At 43.6% G+C, this 23278-nt stretch overlaps 1 protein-coding gene across 1 annotated transcript in view; it reads left to right on the top strand.

The window, feature by feature from the left end:
- The window catches only part of PKHD1 (PKHD1 ciliary IPT domain containing fibrocystin/polyductin), a 237594-nt gene that overhangs the window by 7519 nt on the left and 206797 nt on the right, over positions 1-23278 (top strand). The window contains exons 7-27 of the mRNA XM_039569948.1: positions 67-145; positions 2331-2405; positions 3078-3142; positions 3763-3802; positions 4632-4702; positions 6055-6156; positions 6807-6902; positions 8004-8139; positions 8985-9099; positions 9908-10183; positions 10646-10732; positions 11365-11458; positions 11910-12052; positions 12736-12866; positions 13643-13827; positions 14312-14450; positions 16185-16339; positions 16868-17052; positions 18043-18165; positions 19726-19831; positions 20710-20988. Of these exons, the coding sequence (XP_039425882.1) occupies positions 67-145; positions 2331-2405; positions 3078-3142; positions 3763-3802; positions 4632-4702; positions 6055-6156; positions 6807-6902; positions 8004-8139; positions 8985-9099; positions 9908-10183; positions 10646-10732; positions 11365-11458; positions 11910-12052; positions 12736-12866; positions 13643-13827; positions 14312-14450; positions 16185-16339; positions 16868-17052; positions 18043-18165; positions 19726-19831; positions 20710-20988 (2682 nt within the window). The remainder of the gene's footprint in view (positions 1-66; positions 146-2330; positions 2406-3077; positions 3143-3762; positions 3803-4631; positions 4703-6054; positions 6157-6806; positions 6903-8003; positions 8140-8984; positions 9100-9907; positions 10184-10645; positions 10733-11364; positions 11459-11909; positions 12053-12735; positions 12867-13642; positions 13828-14311; positions 14451-16184; positions 16340-16867; positions 17053-18042; positions 18166-19725; positions 19832-20709; positions 20989-23278) is intronic.

Raw genomic sequence — 23278 nt, 5'->3', positions numbered from 1 at the left:
GAAAATCTGCAAGTAAGTTCTCTGCTTTTAAAAGACTCTCTTCAATTTCCATTTCCTCTTAAACAGGAAATTTAATACAGATTCATGGGAAGACAATTGCTGGCAGATATGATACCCTGGACTTCAACGTGGATTATATTGATGGGTAATTACGAACACTCAGCTATCTTCTGCAGTCCCTGTAAATTGGTATTTCTTCCATCAGCCTCCTCGACAGCAATAAATTGCAACCAGTTGGCCCAGAATTGCCATTTGCTTCCTTTGTGGTTTATTGCAGCTCATGAGTTGGGCTCCAGCAAACTTTGTTAATCTAATTGCAACTGGTCCATTAAGCTGGTTGGTTTGTTTACTGGCAGCACAGTCAATCACAGCTCAGTGTGAATTGTACTGTAATTGCAACTGGCTGCTGTAGATTTTATTTTGGCTAGCAAATTAAAATTTAACTAATTAAAATAATGTCAGAGCCAAAAAGTTAAATAAATTTTCCCCTTTCCATTTGCATTTTTTTTTTTTCAAAAAAAAAAAAATTAGTTTGAAGCTAATGCTCTGGTGAGCCAGAAGACTAAAGAGGAGTATTTTGAGACAAAAGCTTTGTTTTTCACTGCTTTAAACACTCTGTAGTTGTTTTCTTGTTCTCAAATGTTTGATATTTTTTTAAATGTTTTTTCTGTGGTTGCGTGCAACAGAGAAAAGCAGGTAGGTTTAAAAAAACCCCTTATTTTAGGACAGCAGCCCCTTTAAGCACAGTGAATCCAAAATGAGCATCGACACTGTCCTGCTGTGTGTCATATGTATCTCCATATGTATGGATATGTTATCAAATGTTAATTTATGATTTCTGTGCCAACGGCAGCGAAGAACTAAGACCAGGTAAGTATTTTAAAGATAAACTGTTTATCCATAGTTACTCTGCTGGCAGCTTAAGGCTCATTTCAGGAGCCAGGAAAGGTGTGTATTCTTGGTAGTTAGAAATTTTAGTTGAAGCATCAGATATTTAACCACTAGATGCTTTTAATGACTTTTCAGGCTGAAAGGAAATGCCCTTCCTAAGTGATTAAACTCCCTGCTGGCATGAAGGAAAGCCAGTGCAGATTCCTGCCATGCCATCCCTACACTGTGCCCATCAGCATCCTTTGTTTGGTATCAATTATTGTTTTACCTGCCTCTGGTGGAGCTGTGGAACCTTTGATCAGAGGCAAGAAAGGCTGCTCTGTCTGAGTGCAGGCTGGACGTGCCTGCAGTGCTCTGCTGCCAGATTACTCATTTACAGCTCAACCTCACCAAAAGGAAATGGCCTCAAAATCCCAGCATACCAGACAGGTTCCCTTTGTAGCTTCACATGAAAAATCTGCCCATTTTTGGTGTGTTAGGAAATACGTACCAGGTGGGGACTTGGACTTGACCAGAGCAGTCTGTCACTCAGTCACGCTGATTCGGGATGTGGAGCAAAAAAAAAGGAATGGGTTTTATACTTTCAAGTGTGTTCTGCACCTTTCTCCATGCTTTGTATGGGATGCACTGGTCCAGTGATGCTGAGCAAACATTTGGCAGCACTGATTTTTTTCTTCCTTAAAAGGAAAGGTTCTCAATATCAGCCACCTGTATTAATAAAAGCAAACTCTTTTAGTAAAGCCTCATAAAATTGCACTCTGAAACATGGACCATAGAAAGCTGCACTGTGAGGGATGGGTCATCACAAAGTGTTTGCATTACAGGTCTTTACCTATTTCCTTTAATTGCCTGTTAATTCTCAAGGAATCATTGCCAGCCTTTGCTTATTCTGCTAATTACTCTGAATTTATTCCTCTCACCTGCTTCTTCCTGTCCAGTGGAAGGTGTCCCATATCGATTCTTTAAGGAACAGATATTTAAATTTGTTGTTATCAGGGACTTGGGTGATTTCTGCCAGAAGTTGTTTATAATGCTTTTCCTCAATGAAATAAAGAAGAGGCTGAGCTGCATCTTGACTGTACTTGCTGTAGTTGATGCTGCCCTGCTGGTTTTGGAAGGTGAGGGTGGGTATTGTCCTTCTGGAGCTCAGCCTTGCCTTCAGGGAGGAGGGATTGGATCATTCAGAGCTGGCATGGGGTGTCTCCAAGAGGGTCCTGCTGCACTCTCACAGAGGTGCAGCTCCCACAGTATTTGGGGAACATACTTGGCAGGTGCATAGATGAGGGATTAGGGCTTGTCCCATTTTCTAGAAGGTTAATAAATATTAGAAACAAGTGGGGAAAAATTCCTGTCCCTTGGGAAAATATTGGCTGCTAATTTTAACAGATTAGCTTTTCATCTCTATCACATCATATCTTTCCTGTTGATTTTTTGCCCAGGCCAGCTGTTCTTACATCAGAAGGAGATGGATGGACCAGTCTCTGCTCTTTTGCTGACAGGAGAGCTGGAAGCATGTCAGTCCTTGACTTACTTTGGGTTTGTGTTGGTGCAAGGGCTCAGCACAGCTTGTGCACAAAAAAATTTGTGGCTTTTGGAGGAACTCTTCTGCTTTGTTCTAAAGTTGGGAGAGACCCTGAGTTTTGGTCTGTGATGGGGTGGGTGAGGGCGGCTGGCTTTCTGCAGCTTCAGCCACTCAAATGTAAACGCGAGTTAATGACGGGAATTGTGTCATTCCACGACTCCAGAGGGTTGATGCAATGCCAGCATATCTGTTTTACTTGCTGCCTGCTCCTTCTTACAGTTTAGGAACCTGCAGAGGAGCAAACAGAAGGGAAACGTTTTTGTCCTTCAATTCACCTTCCCCTTGTTCCTGCTCAGCTTTTTTACTTCAAATGGGACTTCTCAAGGTCACAAATAGCATCAGCTTCTAGAAATAGGTGTAAAGGAGCCAAGCTGGAGCACTGCTGCTGGGAGACATCCTCCTAAGCCGCTGAACTCTTCATCATTAGTGTGAAGATGCGTTGTTCCTCTCCTGTCTCACCTGCTTCACTCTAATGTTTCTAGAGACAGCAAACCATTACCAGCTTGGGTGTATAAGCCCACATCCTCTATAGGTTAGTTGATTCTACTATATTTTACTTGTTTTTTGCTCCCAAGGCTCAGTGAAGTCCTTTGTCTCTCCACAGTTACCCTATCCATGCAAAGGATGGACTGGGAACCCTGCAGTGCCAGGTGGAAGGGAACCACATAGGTTGGTGAAAAGGGGTCAAAACCACCGGTTTCTGTCATTCCCAAAACTCCAGAGGATGGAGGGAGGGTGTCAGTCAGTCAGGAGTTTCTGTTCTGTCTCTGAAGTTGGGAATGTGGCTCAGGGCTGAGTCCATAAAAACTGTTTCAGATCAAGCCTCGCCAGCCTTCAGCACAGCCCCTGCCATGGTTTGTGTCCTCTGCACAGCCTGGGAGAACATGAAGGGAACCCATGACGTGGTGTGGGCATTGCTGGCAGCAACAGTGTGATTTGGGGTCCTTGCTCAGTTTCCTACTTTAATTCTTCTTGTCTGTGGTGGACCTTCCCTTTAGTGCTTTATTAGAGGAATAGATTGGGTGTTCCCTTCTATTCACAATCTCTCCGGTGGCAGGTTGGATCCCTTTCATTTTTCCTCCATGCACTCTGAAGAAGTTTCTGATTCCTTGTGGAGGCTTTGAGCTCCAGCCTTCCTGTTTGGGAAACGTATTGTGAGTTAAATATGTAAAACAGACTTTCCTTACTGTTGTAAGGAAGGGAGAATCAGGCCTAGGGAACCAGGACAAGGCTTGGGAGGATGCACTCCATACTCTGCCTTAAAACATCATCACTTTTATCTTCCCCAGGGTCCCACAATGTCAGCTTCTCGGTGTTTAACAAAGGAAAGTGAGTGAAATAATCTTTTCTCTCTTTTTCTCTGGTTTTGCATGGGGATGGAGCTGCATTTGAGTCCAGGATGAGTGAATTATGTCTTTCCTGAATCATGTGTTTCGTTGCTTAGAAATAAGGTTTTGTTATCTTGAGAAGATGGTTGTCAGATTTGGAATGAAATGGGAGAATGTTTCTCCCCAAAGTATTTCCACTTTGGTGTTTTATATTCTACCTTCCGTGTCCAAAGCATAAGACATCTTATCTTGGAAAAGGGGGAATGGCTGAAGGAGGATTGGTTCAGATTGGATGTTAGGGAGAAATTCTTACCTGTGAGGGCAGTGAGGCCCTGGCACAGGGTGCCCATAAAAGCTGTGGCTGCCCCTGGATCCCTGGAAGTTTCCAAGGCCAGGTTGGAGGGGCTTGGAGCAAGCTGGGATAGTGGAAGGTGTCCCTGCCCATGGCAGGGGGTGGAATGAGGTGAGCTTTAAGGTCCCTTCCCACTAAAGCCATTCTGTGATTCTGTGATCTGTTAAAACTAGCTAAATAAAATCTTTTCACCTTGCTATTCATCCAAATAGGAAAGAATTTAACCATAAAAGGAAGTGAAAATAGGTTCTGACCATGTCAAAACATACTTTACAATGTGTTAGTACTTCTAATAAAGTGTTTCAGCCATGTAATGGGGTCTCATGAATGAATGCCTCAATGTGCTGGTGAAAGGAGTTGTTGGAGCTTGCAGAAATGTTCCACTGCTCCTCTGGAGAGTGAGTGTCCAGCTCTTCCAAATGAAGTTCTGCTTTTATTTACACAGCCCAGGATCTCTCAGGTGTTTTCTCTCTTGCAGGTCAGCAGTGCACAAAGGTGCTTGGCTCATCAGTGCCAAGCAGGAGCTTTTCCTGTATCAAACTCATCCAGGTATTCACTGATCCTTCTCGCTGGCTGCACTGTCTTCCAGCAGTTCCAGTGTGGTCTAAGAAAAGGCCTCTCACTGTTGCTTTTCCCAGGGATTTAATCCTGTTTTGTCCTCATTTTGGTGTTGCACTCCCCTGGTAGGGGCTTGACTAAGCAAAAAGCTGCAGATCAAAAATGATGAGATAACCAGATTTGTGTGCATTGTTCCTTGTCCTGTCAGATCAGTTATAGACTTGAGGTGTTGCTCATAGAGAAACTTTTCCCCCTTAAATCACTCTGTATTTTGGTAAGGCTGAAATTTTGGAAATGCAGACCTCAGGATGAGAACTCCCACATCAGCTACAGGAGGAGATGATGTTCAGCTACTCCAAAAATTAAATTCTGGTAAAGTGGATAATGGCAGAGTGCTGCACCATTCATTAAAAAAATTATTTAAGATACATAAAAATTAATCTACACGTGACAGTTCAAGATGCTTTGTCGGCAACACTTTGTTAAGAAGGGTAATTTTGTGTCTTTATTTACAATTTAAGGCAGAGTAAAATGAAATAACTCTGCATGCAGTTGGCTGTGGGCAGAACACAAGCAGAAAGATCTTCTAGATCTGCCCCATAGAGGGTACTGTGCTAGTCAGCAGCCAATATTGTCCAATTAATGTTTCAATACCAGATGAATTAACAAAAAAGAAGCAGGTATAGGCCAAAATCCCTCACCTTTTCCTTATTAGTCTTTTTTTTTTTTTTTCAGAGCTATACAAGTAGAACTGGGTGGTTAAATCAGAACATGAGCGCAAAGTGGGTAAATGTCATGAAAGAGAAAAATAATTTTCCTGTGGAATGGCACAACTGTAACAGATAAAATCCTGAAAGGATCTCATGGTCATGATGTGGAAACTCAGATGTTCAGCTCCCTCCATTTGTCCCTGAAGTCTGAGGGGTGATTAGAAAGTGTGGTAGCATTGAAACCTCAGGGCTAAATTGAGAAGTGAGTCAGAGAAGGTCAAAAGGATTAAAATAGTTTTAATTCTGGTTTTTTTTTTTGTTGGTTTTTTTTTTGCAGAGCTCCTCGATAGCATGGAATAGAGCAGTTTGCAATCTGAGCATGACAGATGCAGCCACTGCTGAGTAACAGCCCAAGCATTGCAGTGTTTCCCCTGTCATGTGGCCAAATTATCCATGTTGTTCATTCCTGGTGTCATCACAGAGGCTGCCAAAAAAAGGGATCAGTGAGATGCTGGTTTCACTCACAGGAGCCTCTCTGGCTGGAAGCAGTGCAAGTGCACTGCAGGCTTTCCCAGAAATGGGGCTGGGATTTGCCTCTGAAAGGCTCAGATCCTCCTTTTCCTTCCCTTGCAGAGATATTATCTGTGTTCCCAGCTGGAGGGAGCCTGGGAGGGGGCACTGATCTCACTGTCACCGGGGATTTCTTTGAGGAGCCAGTGCAGGTCACTGCTGCAGGTAAGAGAAGAAATATGGGGTTTTTTTTGTTGTTGTTGTTTTCTTTTTTGTTATTTTTTTTTAATTCCAGTTTGGCCCTGACCACAAACCCCAAGCGATGTTCAGGGATACCAATGTGGGAATTGTAGGACTCACCCCTGGGAAGGTCCAGTTTTTCTGACTGTGGGAAAGAACTGTTCTGTTTTCTGGTAGTACCAGCCCAGGGTTGCAGCAAAGTGTGGACCCTTTTGGGAACAAGGTGGATGCAGGGGATTCTGCCTCTCTGCTCCAGTGAGACCCCACCCAGAGTACCACATCCAGGGTCCTCAGCACGAGAAAAACATGGATCTCTTGGAGTGAGTCCAGAGGAGGGACACAAAAATGATCAGAGGGATAGAACACCTCTACTATAAGGAAAGGCTGAGACAGATGGGGCTGTTCAGATTGGAGAAAAGAAGGCTCCAAGGAGACCTTGGAGCACCTAAAGGAGCTCCAACAGAACAACCTGGTCTAGTGGAAGGTGTCCCTGTACATGGAAAGGCTTGGAACTACTTGTTTGTAAGGTCCCTTCCAACCCAAACCATTCCATGACTCTAAGATGGGTTTATGCTGTGGCTCAGCTGTGTTTCCAAGTTTCCCATGGCACATTTGTCTCCTTTCCCGGCTGGCAGGTGTTCCCTGTAAGGTCAAGCACGTCTCTCCCTGGGAAATCAAATGCACCACTGGGCCTGTTGGCAAGGGCAGGAGACCTGGTGTCCCCCAGCCAGGTAAGGTGTTCAACTGAAGCTCCAAATTAGCAAACACACACAGAAATGCAGGGCAGAAACCTTTTGGTGCTGAATGCAATCAAGAAACAGGGCTTTCCAAAAGATTGTCTGCTTTGACATCAAGCCAGTTTCTTTTGGGGTGGGTAGGGAAGGGGACTACAAATAATCCAAAGGCTGGAGCACCTCTGCTATGAGGAAAGATATGTGAGAGAGCTGGGGTTGTCCAGCCCAGGGAAAAGAAGGCTCCAGGGAGACCTGAGAGCCCCTTCCAGTGCCTAAAGGGGGCTTTCAGAAATATGGGGATAAACTTTTATTAGGGACTGTAGTGATAGGACAGGGGGTGATGTTTTTAAATTAAAAGGGTGTGCATTTAAATTAGGTCTAAGGAAGGTATTTTTTTTACGATGAGGGGGGTGAGGCCATGGCACAGGTTGCCCAGAAAGGAGGTGGATGCTCCATCCCTGGAAACATTCAAGGCCAGTTTGGGTGCAGCTCTGAGCAACCTGCTCTAGTTGGAGATGTCCCTTCTCGAGGCAGGGGGTTGGACTGGATAAACTTGAATGGTCCCTTCCAAACCATTCTGTGATTCTATAGCCAGGAAAACCAAGGTGGAGAGCTCACCCCACCAAGTGCAGACAGGAGATGGTGGGAGGATTGTCAGACTGGTGTGCAGGGCTGTGGAAAATGAGCAGAAAAAGGCCTGAATAATATTTAGAGGAAGGATGGCTGAACTGGAGTTACTGCAGAGGCTGCTGGGGCACTCCTCGAGTGGAGCATTGCAGGAGACTGTAGTGCATAAAATGAGGCTTAACTTTGACTGTGGGTCACCTCAGTGCCTTTTCCTGCAAGAGCAGACATGTGAGCTGGTTGGATGCTCTGCTCTCTGCAGAGTTTTGTTATTTCTGGTGGAGAATTTCAAGGTAAAACAAATTCCCTTAGGCGAGATCTGTGTTCTGCCTTAGACTGCAAAATACCCCACAAACAGAACCAATTTATTATTAAAATTTTCTCTCTGGCCTGCCTCCTACACCACTGATTCCAGCATGTGCTCTGGGATTTCTGCTGGCTGCTGCTGAGAATACTTTTGTTTTAACTTTCTAGGAAACAGAGGGCTTCTCTTTGAAGTCTGGGATGATGCCTCTGATCTGACAGCAGCAGGTCCTGGATACAGATGGCAGTTTGTACCTAATGCTAGCTCCCCAGCAAGGTTTCTGTCTGGGGCAAAGAAGTCCTTCAGGTACTCAGTGATCTTAAAAAGAGACGAAGCCATGGCAATCACCTTTAGCAGTGTAAGGTGCAGCAAAAACACCTGACAGCTCTTTACAGCAGAGCCTCACTGTATAGCTCCTATAAATCAAAGAAAACCCTTTGCTCCCAGGTCCTTTTGAAGCTTAAAATATGCAGTGAAGTGCTTTATTTTTCCTCCTGTTGCCTTCCCTCAGTATTTCTGCTCTACCTGGCCTAGATATGCTGAAATACCACCAAAAAAAAAAAAAAAAAAAAGTTGTGGAAATAGAAGGAGCTCCAGTTTGAAGCCATTTTGGGCTGGAACTCTGGCCAGATGTGGAGGGGCAGATTCTTGGCTGATGTTGGCAGCAAAGGTGAAGTTTATACAAATAAATAAATTCCTGAACTGTGCTGGTTCCCACTACCTCTTCAGATATGACCTTGAAAGACTGTACAATGTGCATGAATTCTTACATTTTTCTACCACTTCTCTGTTTTTGTTGTTTGATTCTGAGGGTGGTTTTGGCTTTTTCCTGCATGGTCAGGGTTAAGACCTTGTTTGAGAAGAAATGCACTAAAGTGGCCACCAACAAAATCATACTTGGTTTCATGGAGCTGTTTTTTCTTTCCTTTTTGAAACTTTTGTAAAGCACAATTGACATTTAATGTGAAATCGGGTCATTTTGAGGTTACTTCAGCTTTAAAATAGCAAGGTTTGTTTTGTTAAAACTTGGTTTAAAGATGTTTTCTTGTTACTCTGTGTAGGTGTGAAGGTGGGGTGTGGGGATGGTTTGATGTTTTGGGGTTTTCTTTGCTGTAACTCTTGTATATTATGGATGTTCTCTTTTTGCTTAGCTCCAGACTCCGTGGTTTTTTTGTGGCTCCTCAGACCAACAATTACACCTTTTGGATTCAGGCAGATGGGCAGGCATCTCTCTACTTAAGTTTGTCCCAAGATCCAGAACAGAAGGTATTAGTCTCGGCAGAGAAAAATGAGATGAAATGAAAATGAAAAATGAGGATGAAAAGGGTTTTAATTAAGGTGATAACAAGTAGGAATTTTCCCAGTGTGGATTGGTTTATTGTCTCTTATAAATGTATTGCAGAGTGAAATCTGTGTGATTTTATTTGATATTTTACATCAACCCTTTCGGGTTTTTAGCTCATAAAATACTCACTCTTGCAACCAGAGGCATTGATTGTCTTTTCTAGAAGACTTTTTTTTGTTAGTTCAGCACATTTCTGTCTGAACTGAAGTCATACATGAAAAGTTATTTGGGGAACTGTTACTAGTGCTAGGGTGAGCCATAAGAATCATCTTCTTTGTGATATTGAACCTTAAACCAAAGCTCTTTCAGATTGTGGCTTTTTCCTACATAATGGGAAGGAATTTGTCAGCCATCAACCCACGGTTATCAGTTATAAACACAAATATATTGGGTTTTTTTTTTTTTTATTTTTGGAGCTGTGGCATTGGACTAAATGTTTTTGTGGCTGGAGAGAGGTCACCAACTGCTTTAATGGCTTTAAACTGAGAGAGAGTAGGAAGAAATTTTTGACTCTGAGGGTCGCAAAGCCCTGGCACAGGTTGCCCAGAGAAGTTCTGGCTGCCCCTGGATCCCTGGCAGTGTCCAAGGCCAGGTCGGACTGGGCTTGGAGCAACCTGGGATAGCAGAAGGTGTCCCTGCCCGTGGCAAGGGATGGAACACGATGGTTTTTCAGGACCCTTCCCATCCACATCATTCTATGATTCTGTGATTTGGATGTTCTGCACACAGGTGAGAATTGCTTCTCTCCCTGCTGGCAATTCAGAGTGGTCGGAGAACTGGGTGAAGAACTGGAGTGAACTGTGGCAGCCAAAATCCCAGAAATTTGAGCTCACTGCTGGTTCCAGGTACTACCTGGAAGCACTGCATCATGGAAAGACACCCAGCAAGGGGATGAGAGTTGGAGTCCAGATACACAACACGTGGCTGAACCCCGATGTGGTGAACAACTACTGCGTTGAAAGGCACGAAATTCGGGCTCGTGCCTTGCGACTTCCAGAAGTGCAGGTCAGTGCTGCAACTGCCTTGTTGGTGCTAGATGTGAAAAAATGTGTGTTTCCACCTTGTTTTCAACCTTCTGAGACAGCTGATGAGAAGAGCATTGTGAGCTGAAGTTGTCTGTGGTTTTTACATACGTTAGTGGGTGTGTGTAAGCCCTCAGGAATGAGGGAAGTTTTTTCCTAATGGTGAAACTCCTGAAGGTCGGGAGCTTTAAGGACCATTTGCAGCTGCACAGGTCATGTACCCCTTGTGCTCCTGTTAATCTAAGAATCCCGTTCCTTGTAGGACAGGAGCAGTTCAAGAGTAGCTGAAGTGACTCTTGGAAGGGATCCCTGGTTTACAGAGGCTTAAAAAGGCAAAATGCTGGTTGTAAAATCCTCTTCAGCAGAAGATGCCAGGTTTGAAGTGTGTGTCTCATGCAGTTTACATCTGTTTTCATTTCTTTATTTGCTTCTCTTTTTTAACCAGATGTTGACTGTGTCTGGTACAGGCTATTTCAGTATCTCCTGGAATAACATGCTGAGAATGATCCCCACAAATGCTACAGCTCACCAGGTAGGTGCTGTTAAACACAGACACAGGGTCCTCTGCTGGGATGGAATTGGTGGAACTCTGGTGCTTGACAGAAGTTAAGATTTGGCCCAGAAGCTGAGATAAAGTTAATGTGATATAGGGGTAAATTATTTTTATGTGGTTTTTTTTTAACTGAGAATGTCTTACAATGTGATTTTTTTTTTTGTTTTGTGAACACTGACTCCCAGGTGTATTCTAAGCGTATCACAACACCCAGATACCTTGGGCTTGCATTGATCCAGATCTTTGGACTTCTCTAATGCCAGATGTGTGCTGTATGGCTCTGGCTTCTCCAACAGCCCACAGTCTCTTGATGTGGCTGTTTTTTAATCTTAGAGTGACCCTGAGTGATGGCTCCACGACAGTCATTAGACTGAGGATGTCCCACACCCCTGAAAGCTGTCAGACATGAAAGTTTACACTCTGTTGAGATAAATTTTGTTATATTATTATTTAAAATTTTTATTCTTGTAATATTTGGCTACCTGCTTGTTCAGAGCTGCTGTGCCACCGATCCCTGGCTGGTGAAAAAATGAAGTGATGATGTGTGTGTTGAAGTCTCTGCTGAAATGATTGTAACTGGCTGCTTTTCACTTTCTTAATTTCTTTTAAAGGTGCAAACAGCAATAGAGGAACTCCTTTCAGTAAGATGTGAAATGGAGCCAAATTCTGCTAAAATCCTTTTTCGCCATGGTTTTGAGAAAGAAGGTAGGGAACTTCTGTGGCAAATAAGCAGTACTTTTTGTGAGAATTGATCTGCTTTTATGACATAAATGTTCTTTAAACTTTTAGTGGTAGTAAATTTACACTTTTAATGGGTATAAGGATGCATTTATATTTATCATTTATTCATTGTGTGTATGCATGAAAAACAACATGATCAGTATAGTAATCATCATGATAGAATATCCAGGGTTGGAAGGGACCCACAAGGACCATCAAATCCAGCTCCTGGCCCTGTACAGGACAACCCCAGGAATCTGTGCCTGAGAGTGTTGTACAAACACTTCTTGAACTCTGCCAGGAGAATACTTAGAGTAGGACTGTTTGACAATTTTTGGATACCCACTTTCTGTATCTTCATGAATTTTGTCTGAGTTGGTGTCTTCTGAATCACTTGGAAACCTCTCATTTCCTTGTCTTGTTTTTCATATGTCAGATATGAAGAACATCATCACCACAGGACACATTGTCAGTGGAACTGAGCCGTTCTGTGGGAGGTTCAGCATCCACAGACCAAGCCAGCTGGTGAAAACTTCCCCACCAGCACTACCAAGATATGACCTTACTGAATACACACATGTGAGTGGCTGCTCTTAATGAATCGCTGTTCTCAGCGAGCAGCTCGCACTGGGCACTGAATGCTCAGAGTCTAATTGACAACATAAAGTCTTCTGGTCTGCTTAGAATTGCCCCAAATCTACAAAGGATCATGTCTTAGCACAGAGCAGAGCATCTTTTATTGGGTGTGAGAGTGGTTTTGTATCTCTGAGATGTAAATACTGTTTAACACACCTGGCTGTTGACTGTTCCTGGGGATACAACCCTTGCTGTGGGAAAGGAAAAAATGGGATGGTGTTGGGGAAAGGTGGAAGACGCAGGGACGACCACTTCTTGACAAAAGGAAAAAAACCTTTTGTTATTTTGGTGGTCCGTTATTGGTCACTTTCCTGCTCATCTCCTACTTTTGATAGGAATGAACCCAAAAGCTCAGGGAAGCCCCAGGGGTCAGTTTGATGCCATGTTGTGGCACTCCTGGTGCCACAAACCATCTTCTACAGCTGTTATTCCCTCTCCAGCTCTCTTGGAGCCCCTTTAGGCACTGGAAGAGGCTTTAAGGTCTCTGTGGAGTTCTGTTTTCCCCAGGCCAAACAACCCAGTGTTAAACCAGAATTCACACAGGGTATCTTCCTTCATCTCCCATGTACATTATATATAAATTACCTGTGTTTTGATTGGTGAAAATCTTCTCCCCATTTTTGCAGGCGTGTTTTGCACATAAAGGCCATATGAGCAACATCTTTCATCTCTCAGTGTCCTACACCAATGTCTCTTCATGTCCAGTGAGGAGGAACCTCACCTGTCTGTGGCACTTCAATGAAACCAACTCTAAAAGGTATCCAGGAAATTTTAGTTATCAGAGTTTATATTTTGCATAGTAAGAAGGTGCAGTGGGAAAACTGAGGGAAGTTCTTATTTATATAGGAACAATTTCTCAGCTGGAGTAATCTGACAAAAGCTCTGTCCCTGCAGAGGCATTCCTGGAATGCGTTTTCGTACTTTTTCGAGGATTTAATGAGTAAATTTCCATGTTTCTTGCTACATGCAGTATCTCATCTCAGTGATACACAGGCATACTTGAAGATTTTTGAGGACATCAATTTCCAAGTTTCTTTCCCAGTAGATTTTCTGCAGTAAGAGAGAGAATTGATTGGTTTTTCCTCCACCCTTTGGAAGCTTTGAAAATTGGTGTAACCTTTGATTTTCTTTATTCACTTCAAATTCCGAGGGTAGAAGACATAAAGCTTAGGGCAGACAGACTTAAAAAAAAAATCAGGAGTGTCTGAAGAACTTGGAGAGAGCTGAGGGGTTGAATTCTGGCTTGACCCCCATTGAGGTCACTGATGCCACTGTGGGATTTTGCCAAAAATAAAGCAGGTGTAGTCATTCCCATATCCCACTCTTGTGATTCAGGGGTGGAAACATAAGCAGAGATCTAAATCCTTATTTCTCATTGTGGAAAACCCAACAAGGACATGGTGAGTGATCACAAACCACTGAGCATGTGGCTTGGCTTGTGTTAGAGTAGAAATAACAACAGGAGCTGGTGTTACCTGGAATCTTCACAATCACCTCAAATTCGATTGTTGTCCCAACCTTGGTGTCTTCCAGCTGGACATTCACCTGCACTGACCTCTGGAAGAGGTGTGTGACCCTCTCTGTGCTTCTCCAGGACCTCCCAGCCAATTCCCCAGTATTTGTGCATCAGATAAACTTGCAGAGCCCTGTGCTGCAAAAAGAAACACCTGGATCATTTTATCTTGATGAACTCATCATTGCTGACAGAGCTGTGATTGGTAAAGGCATCTCTTTTGGTTTTTTCTTCCCCAGGATATTCCATTAAATCTATAGCAATAAAGCTGGATAAAACTTTTTCAAAGGGAAATTTCGCAACAGGCACAAAAATAATTTTCTTTTCTTGAACTTTTTTTTTTTTGGTGACAGCAGTCAAGAAGGAATTACCAAAATATCAATATACTTGGTTTATTTGAAAATAAATAATGGATCAGACTGTGGTGAAATCACCACAGTGAACCCGGAGAGGTTCAAAAATGTGTAGATGTGGCACTTGGGGACATGGGTTAGTGGTGGACTGGGCAATGCTGGGGAATGGTCCACACAGTGGACTTAGAGGCCTTTTCCAACCTTAATGATTCTATGAAATATAACTGAAAACCAAAAATCCCCAAGCAGGTGTTTCCAGCTATGAAATGGCAAAAACCTGGGCACAGTCAGCTCTGCTCTCCTTGCTCTGGTGAATATTTGTGTTTTTTCTTTCAGTTTCTCAGAGAGATCCCAAACCTCCCTGGCCAGGAGGGAGGATAATTGAAGCAGTGTCTGTGGTGGGGTCTCCTCCCACCTACAACGTGTCCTGGAGGGTGTCTGGCTGTGGTTCCAGTGTGCCCCTTCTCTCCCCAAGGTAGGGACAGCGAGTAGCTCATCTCAATACTCTGTAACACCTCTTGCAGTTCCCCCAGCGTGTCTGGAGCTGGTTTTCAGCTGGGTTCAGTTGCTGAAAACAAGAGGTGCTTGATAAGTTTGAGATAACTTGGGGTGTCAGATGTCCGTGGGTCACCAAGGTGTGATGTAGGACTGGAAGGAAATCTAAGCTCTTCTGGAACAGTGGATGAAGATCATCCAGAGGTGTTTCCATAACAGCTTTAATGACACCAATTCCCACATTAGGCACTGGAAATCCACCTTAGGTGTCCTTGTTTGCTGAGATGAGGTTTCTGTTCCTCCCAACAATGACAGAGGAATCGGAGCCATAGTCTCTAACTAGATCAGAGACTGTAACATTAAAAGTTTGCACTGGCAGAAAATAAGTCCTGTAAAGGTTGGATTGTATCCAGCTGAGTCAAATGTAGTATCCTGACACAAACCACCAACAGGAAAGGACAGGGATGAGAATACAGGCGGATGTTTGTGGTGGTTGAGATGTGTCACCAGAGGTGTAACTAGCAGGAAGAAGAAAAGTCTTTACTCCTGTGTGGAGCCTGAAGACTGACATTGCAATGCTGAAAATAGCACTGATGAACAAATTTTTCAAATGTATTTAGAAAAAAATGGGAAAAAAATGCCATGAGCATCATTATGGAGCTGAAGAAAATGCCTAGGAAAGGCAGGTTTAAGAAGCTCCACCTGTTTAGCTAATAAAAAGAGGATTAAGAGGTGGATTGATCACAGTACCTCCCACCAATATAAAAAAGGGTGCTTGGCATGGGTGGACTTTTCCATCTCACAGAGGAAGATATCAGAGAAAAGCAGGAATCAGCACAAGCTTTAAAAATGAGTGGGCTGAGCACTGTCTTTGGAAATCCTCAAAACAAACCTGGCTCTTTCTCATCACTGAGCACGGACTGTGATTTAATCCAACACAACTCCTTCTCCTGTCGGAACAGGAAAATTGTCTAAAATCTTGTACCAGCTGTACAAAGAGCTCAGTGATTCTTTTGGTTTTACTGTCTGGCGATTTGCTCTCCAGAAGCCACTTGTTATCCAGACGCTTAACACACGGTGGCATCGTTGTACCACAGAGAGACTCCTTTCCCCTTGAAACACGAGAATTTTAGTGGCGAAGGAGAAAAACATTTTAACTTTTAGAAAGTGGACTTCGGGTGAACATGAATTACTCCAGTTCAGATGTGGTGTGTGGGGGCATGGTTTAATGGTGGATCTGGTAATGCTGGGTTTGATCTTAGGGGTGCTTTCCAACCTTAATGATTGTACAATATGGAATCTTCCTGTTACTCAGGGGAGTTGAAATTTTCATGGACTCGAGGAGATTACAGGGGGAAATGGGAAATATTTTTTGCTTTTATGTTGCAGATGCTGTCCAGGCTGCACTGAGCTGGTCCTTTAGAAACACCAGTACTGGGGTAGCACTCCCTGGTGCTTGATGGTGTTTAAATTATTTCTTCCATCATTAATTTTAAAAGGTCATTTTCCATCATTTTCTGCTGTTGCATTGCCTGCCTAATGCAGTTGGAAGTTGGGAATATCCAGTTTTGTTTGAGGCCTGGGTTCATTTCCTTTAAATCCTTCATGAGTGTTGCTCCTAAAGGTGCCCCTCAGCTGCTGGTTGACACAGGAGTGTCAGGAGTGGGGGTCTCCACTGCTGATGTCTTCCTGTGACCCCCTCTCTGTCTCACAGAGGTGCAGTGCTTGGGGAGGGCTCCGAGGAGCATGGATACGTCTACGTCTCCACGGAGGATGTGAGAGTCAGCCTCACCATCCAGAGGCTGCAGAAGTCATCCCCAGCTCTTGGAGGGACCTTCCACATCCACTTGGCCAATACAGTGATACCAGGTAAGGGAAGATGCAAGTCAGGGCCTGGGTTTCCTGAGCAGGAAGCCAAGGGAAGAATTAATAGCCAGAGAAGTTTTGGCTGCCCCATCCCTGGGTGTGCTCCAGGCCAGGTTGGTTGTTTTTAAATAGTGCAGATGATCTTCAGATTAGACATAAGGAAGAATTTTCGTCATGATGAGGGTGGGAAAACAGTGGCACAGGTTGTCCAAAGAGGTGGTAGATGCCCCATCTCTGGAAACATTTGAGGTCAGATTGGATGGGGCTTTGAGCAACCCGGTCTAGGATTCATTGCTTGGATTAGATGACCTTTAAAGGTCCTTTCCAATCCCAATCATTCTACAGTTCTATTCTATAATTCTATGATCTTTTGGTGTTTAGGGTCCAATAAATTTCACTGTTTTGGCAGCTGCAGAGGTTTGAACCACGGACAGGCTTGCGCTTATAATGAAACCCCTTCGTTTCCTAGGAGCAGGCAGATGTGCTGTCCTGGGGAGGGAGATATCCACTGCTCCCTAATGTCTTTTGCAGATGTTTCAGTGCACATTTCCGCCCACCAGCTCCACAGGCTTTTGCAGGACAATGTGGATAACTTTACAGCTCCCTTCTTCAACACCAGTGACTTCACTGTGACCAGAGACTCCAGCTCGTGCTATGAAAGTGTCTGGACACTGACTTGGAAAAAAACTGCTGGGGACTTGCCCAATGTTATCAGTGTACAGTAATTTCTTTTGCTAATCCCCACTTTAATCCCCATTCAATGTCTTTGGCCTTTGCTGATTCAATCTCTTAATCATTGTTTTTATGAAGACATCATGGAAATTTAGGCAACCTTCCTATTTGGACTAGCAGCTTAAGAAAACTGCAGATTAAATCATTAAAAAAAAAAAACCTCTTGCGGGAGAAGAAATTAGATTGAATCTTCACTTCAAAACCAGGAGACTTAAATGTAATTTCTGCATAATAAAGGGGCTGCTATACTGAAATGAAATCTTCATTAATTATATCTACAATAATGTTTCAGTACAGTAACTGAAGCTCATCACAGATTTGTGGCATCACTTATTTGCCAAGAAGGTATTTTTCTGAGAACTATTTTGTCTGGTTCCATATCTGGCTCTCATAAGCCTCAGGAAAAGGTTCACTTTACACTCTCCCATCCCAAGATTTGTCATGCTAGTTTTACTTCAAGCAGGTGGATCTTTTTGAGTAAGGACTCAGGCTGGGCTTCTTCCTCCCTCAAAAGGGAACACTATTTCTTTGGATATTCAGCTCCTAAAAGTGTGACATTATTTTCAACAAATCAGTGAGTTCCAATGCTCAGGATATTGGCCTGGAGGGTGAAAAAAGTTTGAGCTGCATCTTCAGCTCTTGCACAGGCCCTTGTTTCACCTAAAGTCATGTCTTTGAGAAGCTCTTTCTGTGCCTAATTCCAAATTATATAATTGAGTACTAAAAGTTTATTTGTAAATCTGTCTCCTGAATATCTTTTTCTCAGTTTGCCATCTCCCTGTCTGCAAGGTGAGGGTGGGAACAGGGAGGTATTGTGAAACCTTGAGTAATGAAGATTTAGACCCAGAGATGTGATTCATGGAAGAAGGGTGAGAAGAAGTTTCCAGGAGTTATTTGCATGTAAAGATTCTGTTTTAATTTAAAATCACAGGACAGAAAAAGACAAGAAACTTAAATTCCTTGATCTTTGCCAGGTCTCTGACGAAAATCTCACTGGCCTGAAGCCAACTGTTTCTACTCGTGTAGTTTATGATGGGGGTGTGTTTATTGGACCAATATTTGGGGACATGCTTGCCACCCCCCATAACCAAACACAGGTGAGTTGAGCTCTCACACTCCCCACTGATTCAGCAGGGTTGTGTAGCTCCAGGGGTCTCACAGGTATTGGGGTACCTTGTTCTGCCACTAAATCCTTTCAGGAATCTGATGTTCTGTGCCATAAATTTCTCACATTCTGCTGCCTGGTATGTGGAGCAGGATTTGCCTCCAAGAGTTGTTGCAGGTACTGAGAATGGTGATCATGGGTGATGGAGGACAATTCATTTTTTTTGAGGCAGTCACCAAGGGGTGACACAACCTCTGAACTCCCACTCTTGGTGGGTCCTGTGGTGCTGGCCACCAAACTGGGAATGACACAATTCACCTGCAACACTGATGGGCAAAATAAATGAGTTGGTTGCTGGGATACTCATCTGTGAGTTAGGCAAGTCCTGAGCCTCCATGGATCTCAATTCCCCAAGTAGGAAAAGAGAGAAAGGAGGGCTTCCTGGCTGGAAGAGGAATCATTCTGGTCTGCTGGATGGACAAATGTGTTTCCAGCTCTGCTCTCAGATGTTGCAGAACGGTGGCTGCTGCTGGCTTTGTTTCCAACAGACTCACAGGCACTGTGGCCATAACAGGGTGATGATGTTGGATGTACTTCAAGCCCAGCTGTGCAACATCTGGGGCCAAGTCATCCTGCTTTTTTCATGAGCCTGGTTCCCAGCCATGAGAATTGCTTTTCTTCCAGTGACTCAGCCACCTATGACATCTTTTCCATCTGTGCTGCACAAACCTGCAAACAGCCCCAGTGAAACAAGACCACCACCAGCAAACAGATTTTCTGGTAGTTTTTGAAGATTTATTCTGGCTTGCTGCTAGCACAAGTATAAAAGTGTCCCTCTAATTATTGTGTCTCTATTCAAGCAGAGTGCTTTGCAACTTCTGTGCTCCTTGCACTTCTTTGGGACAGTTGCTTTTCTTTTTGCAGGCATTGGTGTACTCTCCTGGCACACCCTTAATATCTGGAGAGAGATAAAGAGGGGCTTTCTTATGCCCTATCCTTTGCCAGTTGACTCTTCTAAAATATCAAGATCTCAGGAGGGATATTTCTTGATATCTCTTTTAGACAATCAAGGTCACAGCCCAGTTTTTTCCTTCAGCATGAACAAGGGGCAAAAAATAAAATTGAGGGCTGCATGCTGAGAAGACACATTGTGGGTTTCATTTTAATCAGTCTTCCAGGGTGTTTTAAACATAATAAACTTGTTCCCAAGGCAAAGTGGGAAGAACTGGGGAAAGGCAAGAACGGTCTTCAGTGGATGACTAGAAGAACAGGATTTTGAGGAGGTGTGGGTCCCAGGATGGTGGGAGATGCAGCATCCAAAGCTGTGCTCTGCTGTGCCTTGAATGAACCCAAGAAATTTGCTATTCAAATGTGCAATTAAATTTTCAGTGAGGCTGCAGCAGGGTGAGCAGCTCTCCGTCTGTGCCCTGTTCTGACACTGCATGCTCTCAGTAGCTCAGGGTGGCTACCAGCATCTATCAGGAAGCTGTGGCTCTAGAAAACACCTCTGTTCCCTTACTAACTTTAAGGTAACCCTCTCCTCTGTCCCCAGGTGGTGGTCATGGTGAATGATGTCCTTGCAAACTGTTCTGGCTCATGCTCTTTCCAGTTCAGCCAGGAACTGACACCCATAGTCAGAGATGTGGAGTATTCATCAGGTAACGGGGCCTGCTCTCTGAACAAAATGGCAAAAATTCTGTGAAAAAGATCTTCCAGGTGCTGATGATTTCATGTGTATGGGTATCCTTTTAGAAATTTTTGATTTTATGGAAGCTGCACTTTTATGGGTCACTTAGGATCAGCTCCAGTTCCAGACATGCTGAGTGTACAAGTGTGTCCTGAGAAGGGCAGCGGAGCTCAGAAGGGTCTGGAGCACAAGTCTGCTGAATAGCAGCTGCGGGAGCTCAGCTGGAGAAGAGGAGGCTCGGGGGGGACCTTCTTGCTCTCCACAAGTCCCTGACAGGAGGGTGCAGCCATGTGGGGCTTGGTCTCTTCTTACAGGGAACAAGAAATAGGATGATAGGAAATGGCCTTAATGTGCATCAGGAGAGGTTTAGAACAGATGTTAGGAAAAATTTCCTCACTGAGTGGGTTGTCAGTCTCTGGAACAGGCTGCCCAGGGCACTGTGGAGTCACCATCCCTGGAAGGGTTCAGAAGGCTCGTGGATGTGGTATTTGGGGACATGGTTTAGGGCTGAGCACAGAGGTGATCTCAGAGGTTTTTTCCAACCTTAACTACTCTGTGATTCTATGGGAGAGGCATAAAGGGGAGAGAAACAATGGCAGGTTTGGTGCCCAAAGCAAAAGACATCTCTTGGCTCAAGTTATTTTTAATAAAAATTTAAGGAAACATCTAACAGCTGGACAAGGACAGGCAGGAATTGCTGTTACATGGGACAATGAGAAATCACCAGTGGTGTAGTTTTTAGGACGTCCTGATGAAGCTGGTAAAAACTTTTAACTGTTGGCTGAAATTAAATTCTGGGCATTGATATGCCAAAATTCATGAGGCACCTTGATGATTATATTCCTTCAGGTGAAGGGTCCCAGGCCACAGTGGTTATCAGAGGAGCTGGCTTTGGCGAGGAGAAGCTGGCCCTGCAGGTGGAGGTGAACAACAGGAGTTGCCTCATCACAACTCTGAATCAAACAGAAGTGGTTTGCCAGGTGCCGAGGCTGCCGGTCGGGATCTACCTGGTGACACTGCTGGTGACACCTCACGGCTTCGCCCTCAATGGCACCACAGGACAAGGGATCTTCCTGGCAGTGGAGCCAGTCCTGGGAGCTGTTGAACCTCCTTCGACTTCAGAGATTGGTAGGTGTGGACCCTCCAAGGGAGCTGCTTCCTGCTTCTTCCTTGTCATGGCGTGTTCTGGTTCTTCCGTACTCTCACTACCAAAATTTTCACCTGAAGAAGACATTTTATGGCTGGACACATTGTGTGTGACCCAAAACACAGCCAAAAATTTCTTAAAGACTGACAGACTTCCCTTGGCTCTCTGTGCAGGCAACCAGTTTCCCAAGCAGTTTTGTTTGGGAATTGTATTTCAAGTGCACATATATTCATTTCAGCAAATCATTAGTGTTTCATACTCATCCTCCCATACCCATGTCACATGTAGATTTGCAGTATTTGAATTAATCTGGCCTAATTAGAGTGGGTATTAGGGAAAATTTCTTCAGTGGAATGGTTGCCAATCACTGGAACAGGTTGCACAGGGCATTGGTGGAATCACCATCCCTAGAGGGATTTGAAAGATGTGTAGACGTGGCACTTGGGGACATGGATTAGTGGTGGGCCTGGTAGTGATGGGTTACTGGCTGGACTTAATGATCTTGGAGGGTTTTTTCAAACTAAATGATCCATGATTCTATAACTGTGAAATGGCTGAACTCTGGTTAATCCCAGTCCCACTGAAGTGAATTCATATTCTGAGGAATAAAATGGAAGACTCGCCTGTGTTTAGGCACAAGGCTAAGAAACTTAGAGAAGGTAAAGCTAAACTGAATCTCCTTCCATTCCCATTATGCCTCCTCTCCTTGAAACAGCAGAGGAAATAAAGAGTGATAAATTCCATACCTGAAGACAAGAGCTGGAAAGAATTCTTTTTTTTGGTTGGGTTTTTTTTTTCAAGAGGGATGAATCTTGTCAACCCAATGAGAAATGTGGCAAACACTCTTGATACACCTGGACTGTGCAGTGAGAGATAGTCTCAGATTATCCCTTGTTTTCAAGCAGCAAGGAATGCACCAGAAACAGCATGGCCCAGGTCTACTCTGACAAAGGCAAAGGTCACCCAGTTATTTTTCTGGGAATCTCCTCATTTCATTTTTGAGATCATGGTAATGAACACCACTGAGAGCAGTACTGGCCTTGCTGCAGCTCAGACATGGCTTGGAGATCTGATTGTGCCATGCTTGGCCACCTTGGATCAGCCAGAGAAAAAGAATGATGGCCTGTAAACCTCTCCATGGATGATGAGCATGGGATGGACTTGGAATAACACAGGGTTCCTAAGCTAGAAGTTATGGCTGCCTTGTTCTTTGGTTTTGGATTTGTTTGTGGTTTTCTTTTTGTTTGTTTGTTTGTTTGTTTGTTTTTGGGGGGAGGGAGGTTGTTTATATTTTTTTTCTGGTGTTGATTTTTTTGGGTTGTTTTCTTTTTTTCTGGTGCATGGGAAGAAAATTATTCTAACTCTTTTACTACCGTTTTTTTCCCTAATGACTAGATCATATAGTACACTAAGGTTAAGAATCACTTTTAATTAATGGACAACCCAAATGAATCTAAAAAACTCTAAAAACAATCCATCAATGGCAAGTTTTAATGCTTGGGCCTTGATTCTTCTTTCCTTTGCTGGCAAATCCACTCCTTCTCCCAATTACAGTGATCTGTCACTCATTAAAAAGAAAGCAAACATAATGCTATCTTACGTTACATGTGCCTGGAACGCTTATAATTGGAAAGAATTACAGCTTCCATCTGTGTTTTTAATTTCTCCCATTTCAAATACCTCTCTTCAATCTCATCGTAAAGTGCACACAGGCAGTATTTCACTGCATATAGATATAATGTAGATATCAAAACTTAAGAGCATCAGTCTTTACACAACACTCGTGGATTCTGAACTCTAAATCTGAAGCTCCTTATCTGACAGCTCTCTCATTAGACAAGCGGATTCAGTTTTCACTTCTTGCTCTTTCTGACTCTGCAAATTTAATTTTAGAAGATGGGAAGGCAAGAAGCACCTTGTACTTTGCTGCTTCAGCTCCCTCTTGTCAAAATATCCCTGGTCTCAGTGGTGCCATGCTGGGGAATCCCCATGACCTAACTCTAGAAGCATGGAATGCCTTTCTAAAGATACTCCCATGTTCCAGTGAAGAGCAGGACCTTGCTGTTAATGTATCTGATTGCTCTTGTTGGCCTGGATTTACTGCCAGCCAGAGGAAATCAAGATGAAACTTCTGTAATTCTCTGGTAGTTTAAAGAATTAGCAGGAAAAGGTAATTTTAGGAAAGTGTACAAGGGATTTTGCCATTAATATATGATTACCTTAACATAGAAGGTTGCTTGCATCACATGTGAAAAGAGGGATAAAAGCTCA

The sequence above is a fragment of the Corvus cornix genome, chromosome 3 (genome assembly GCF_000738735.6).
Source record: "Corvus cornix cornix isolate S_Up_H32 chromosome 3, ASM73873v5, whole genome shotgun sequence".
Lineage (NCBI taxonomy): Eukaryota > Metazoa > Chordata > Aves > Passeriformes > Corvidae > Corvus > Corvus cornix.
The sequence above is the reverse complement of the archived record's forward strand: the minus strand, read 5'-3'. Positions and strand labels throughout refer to the sequence as shown.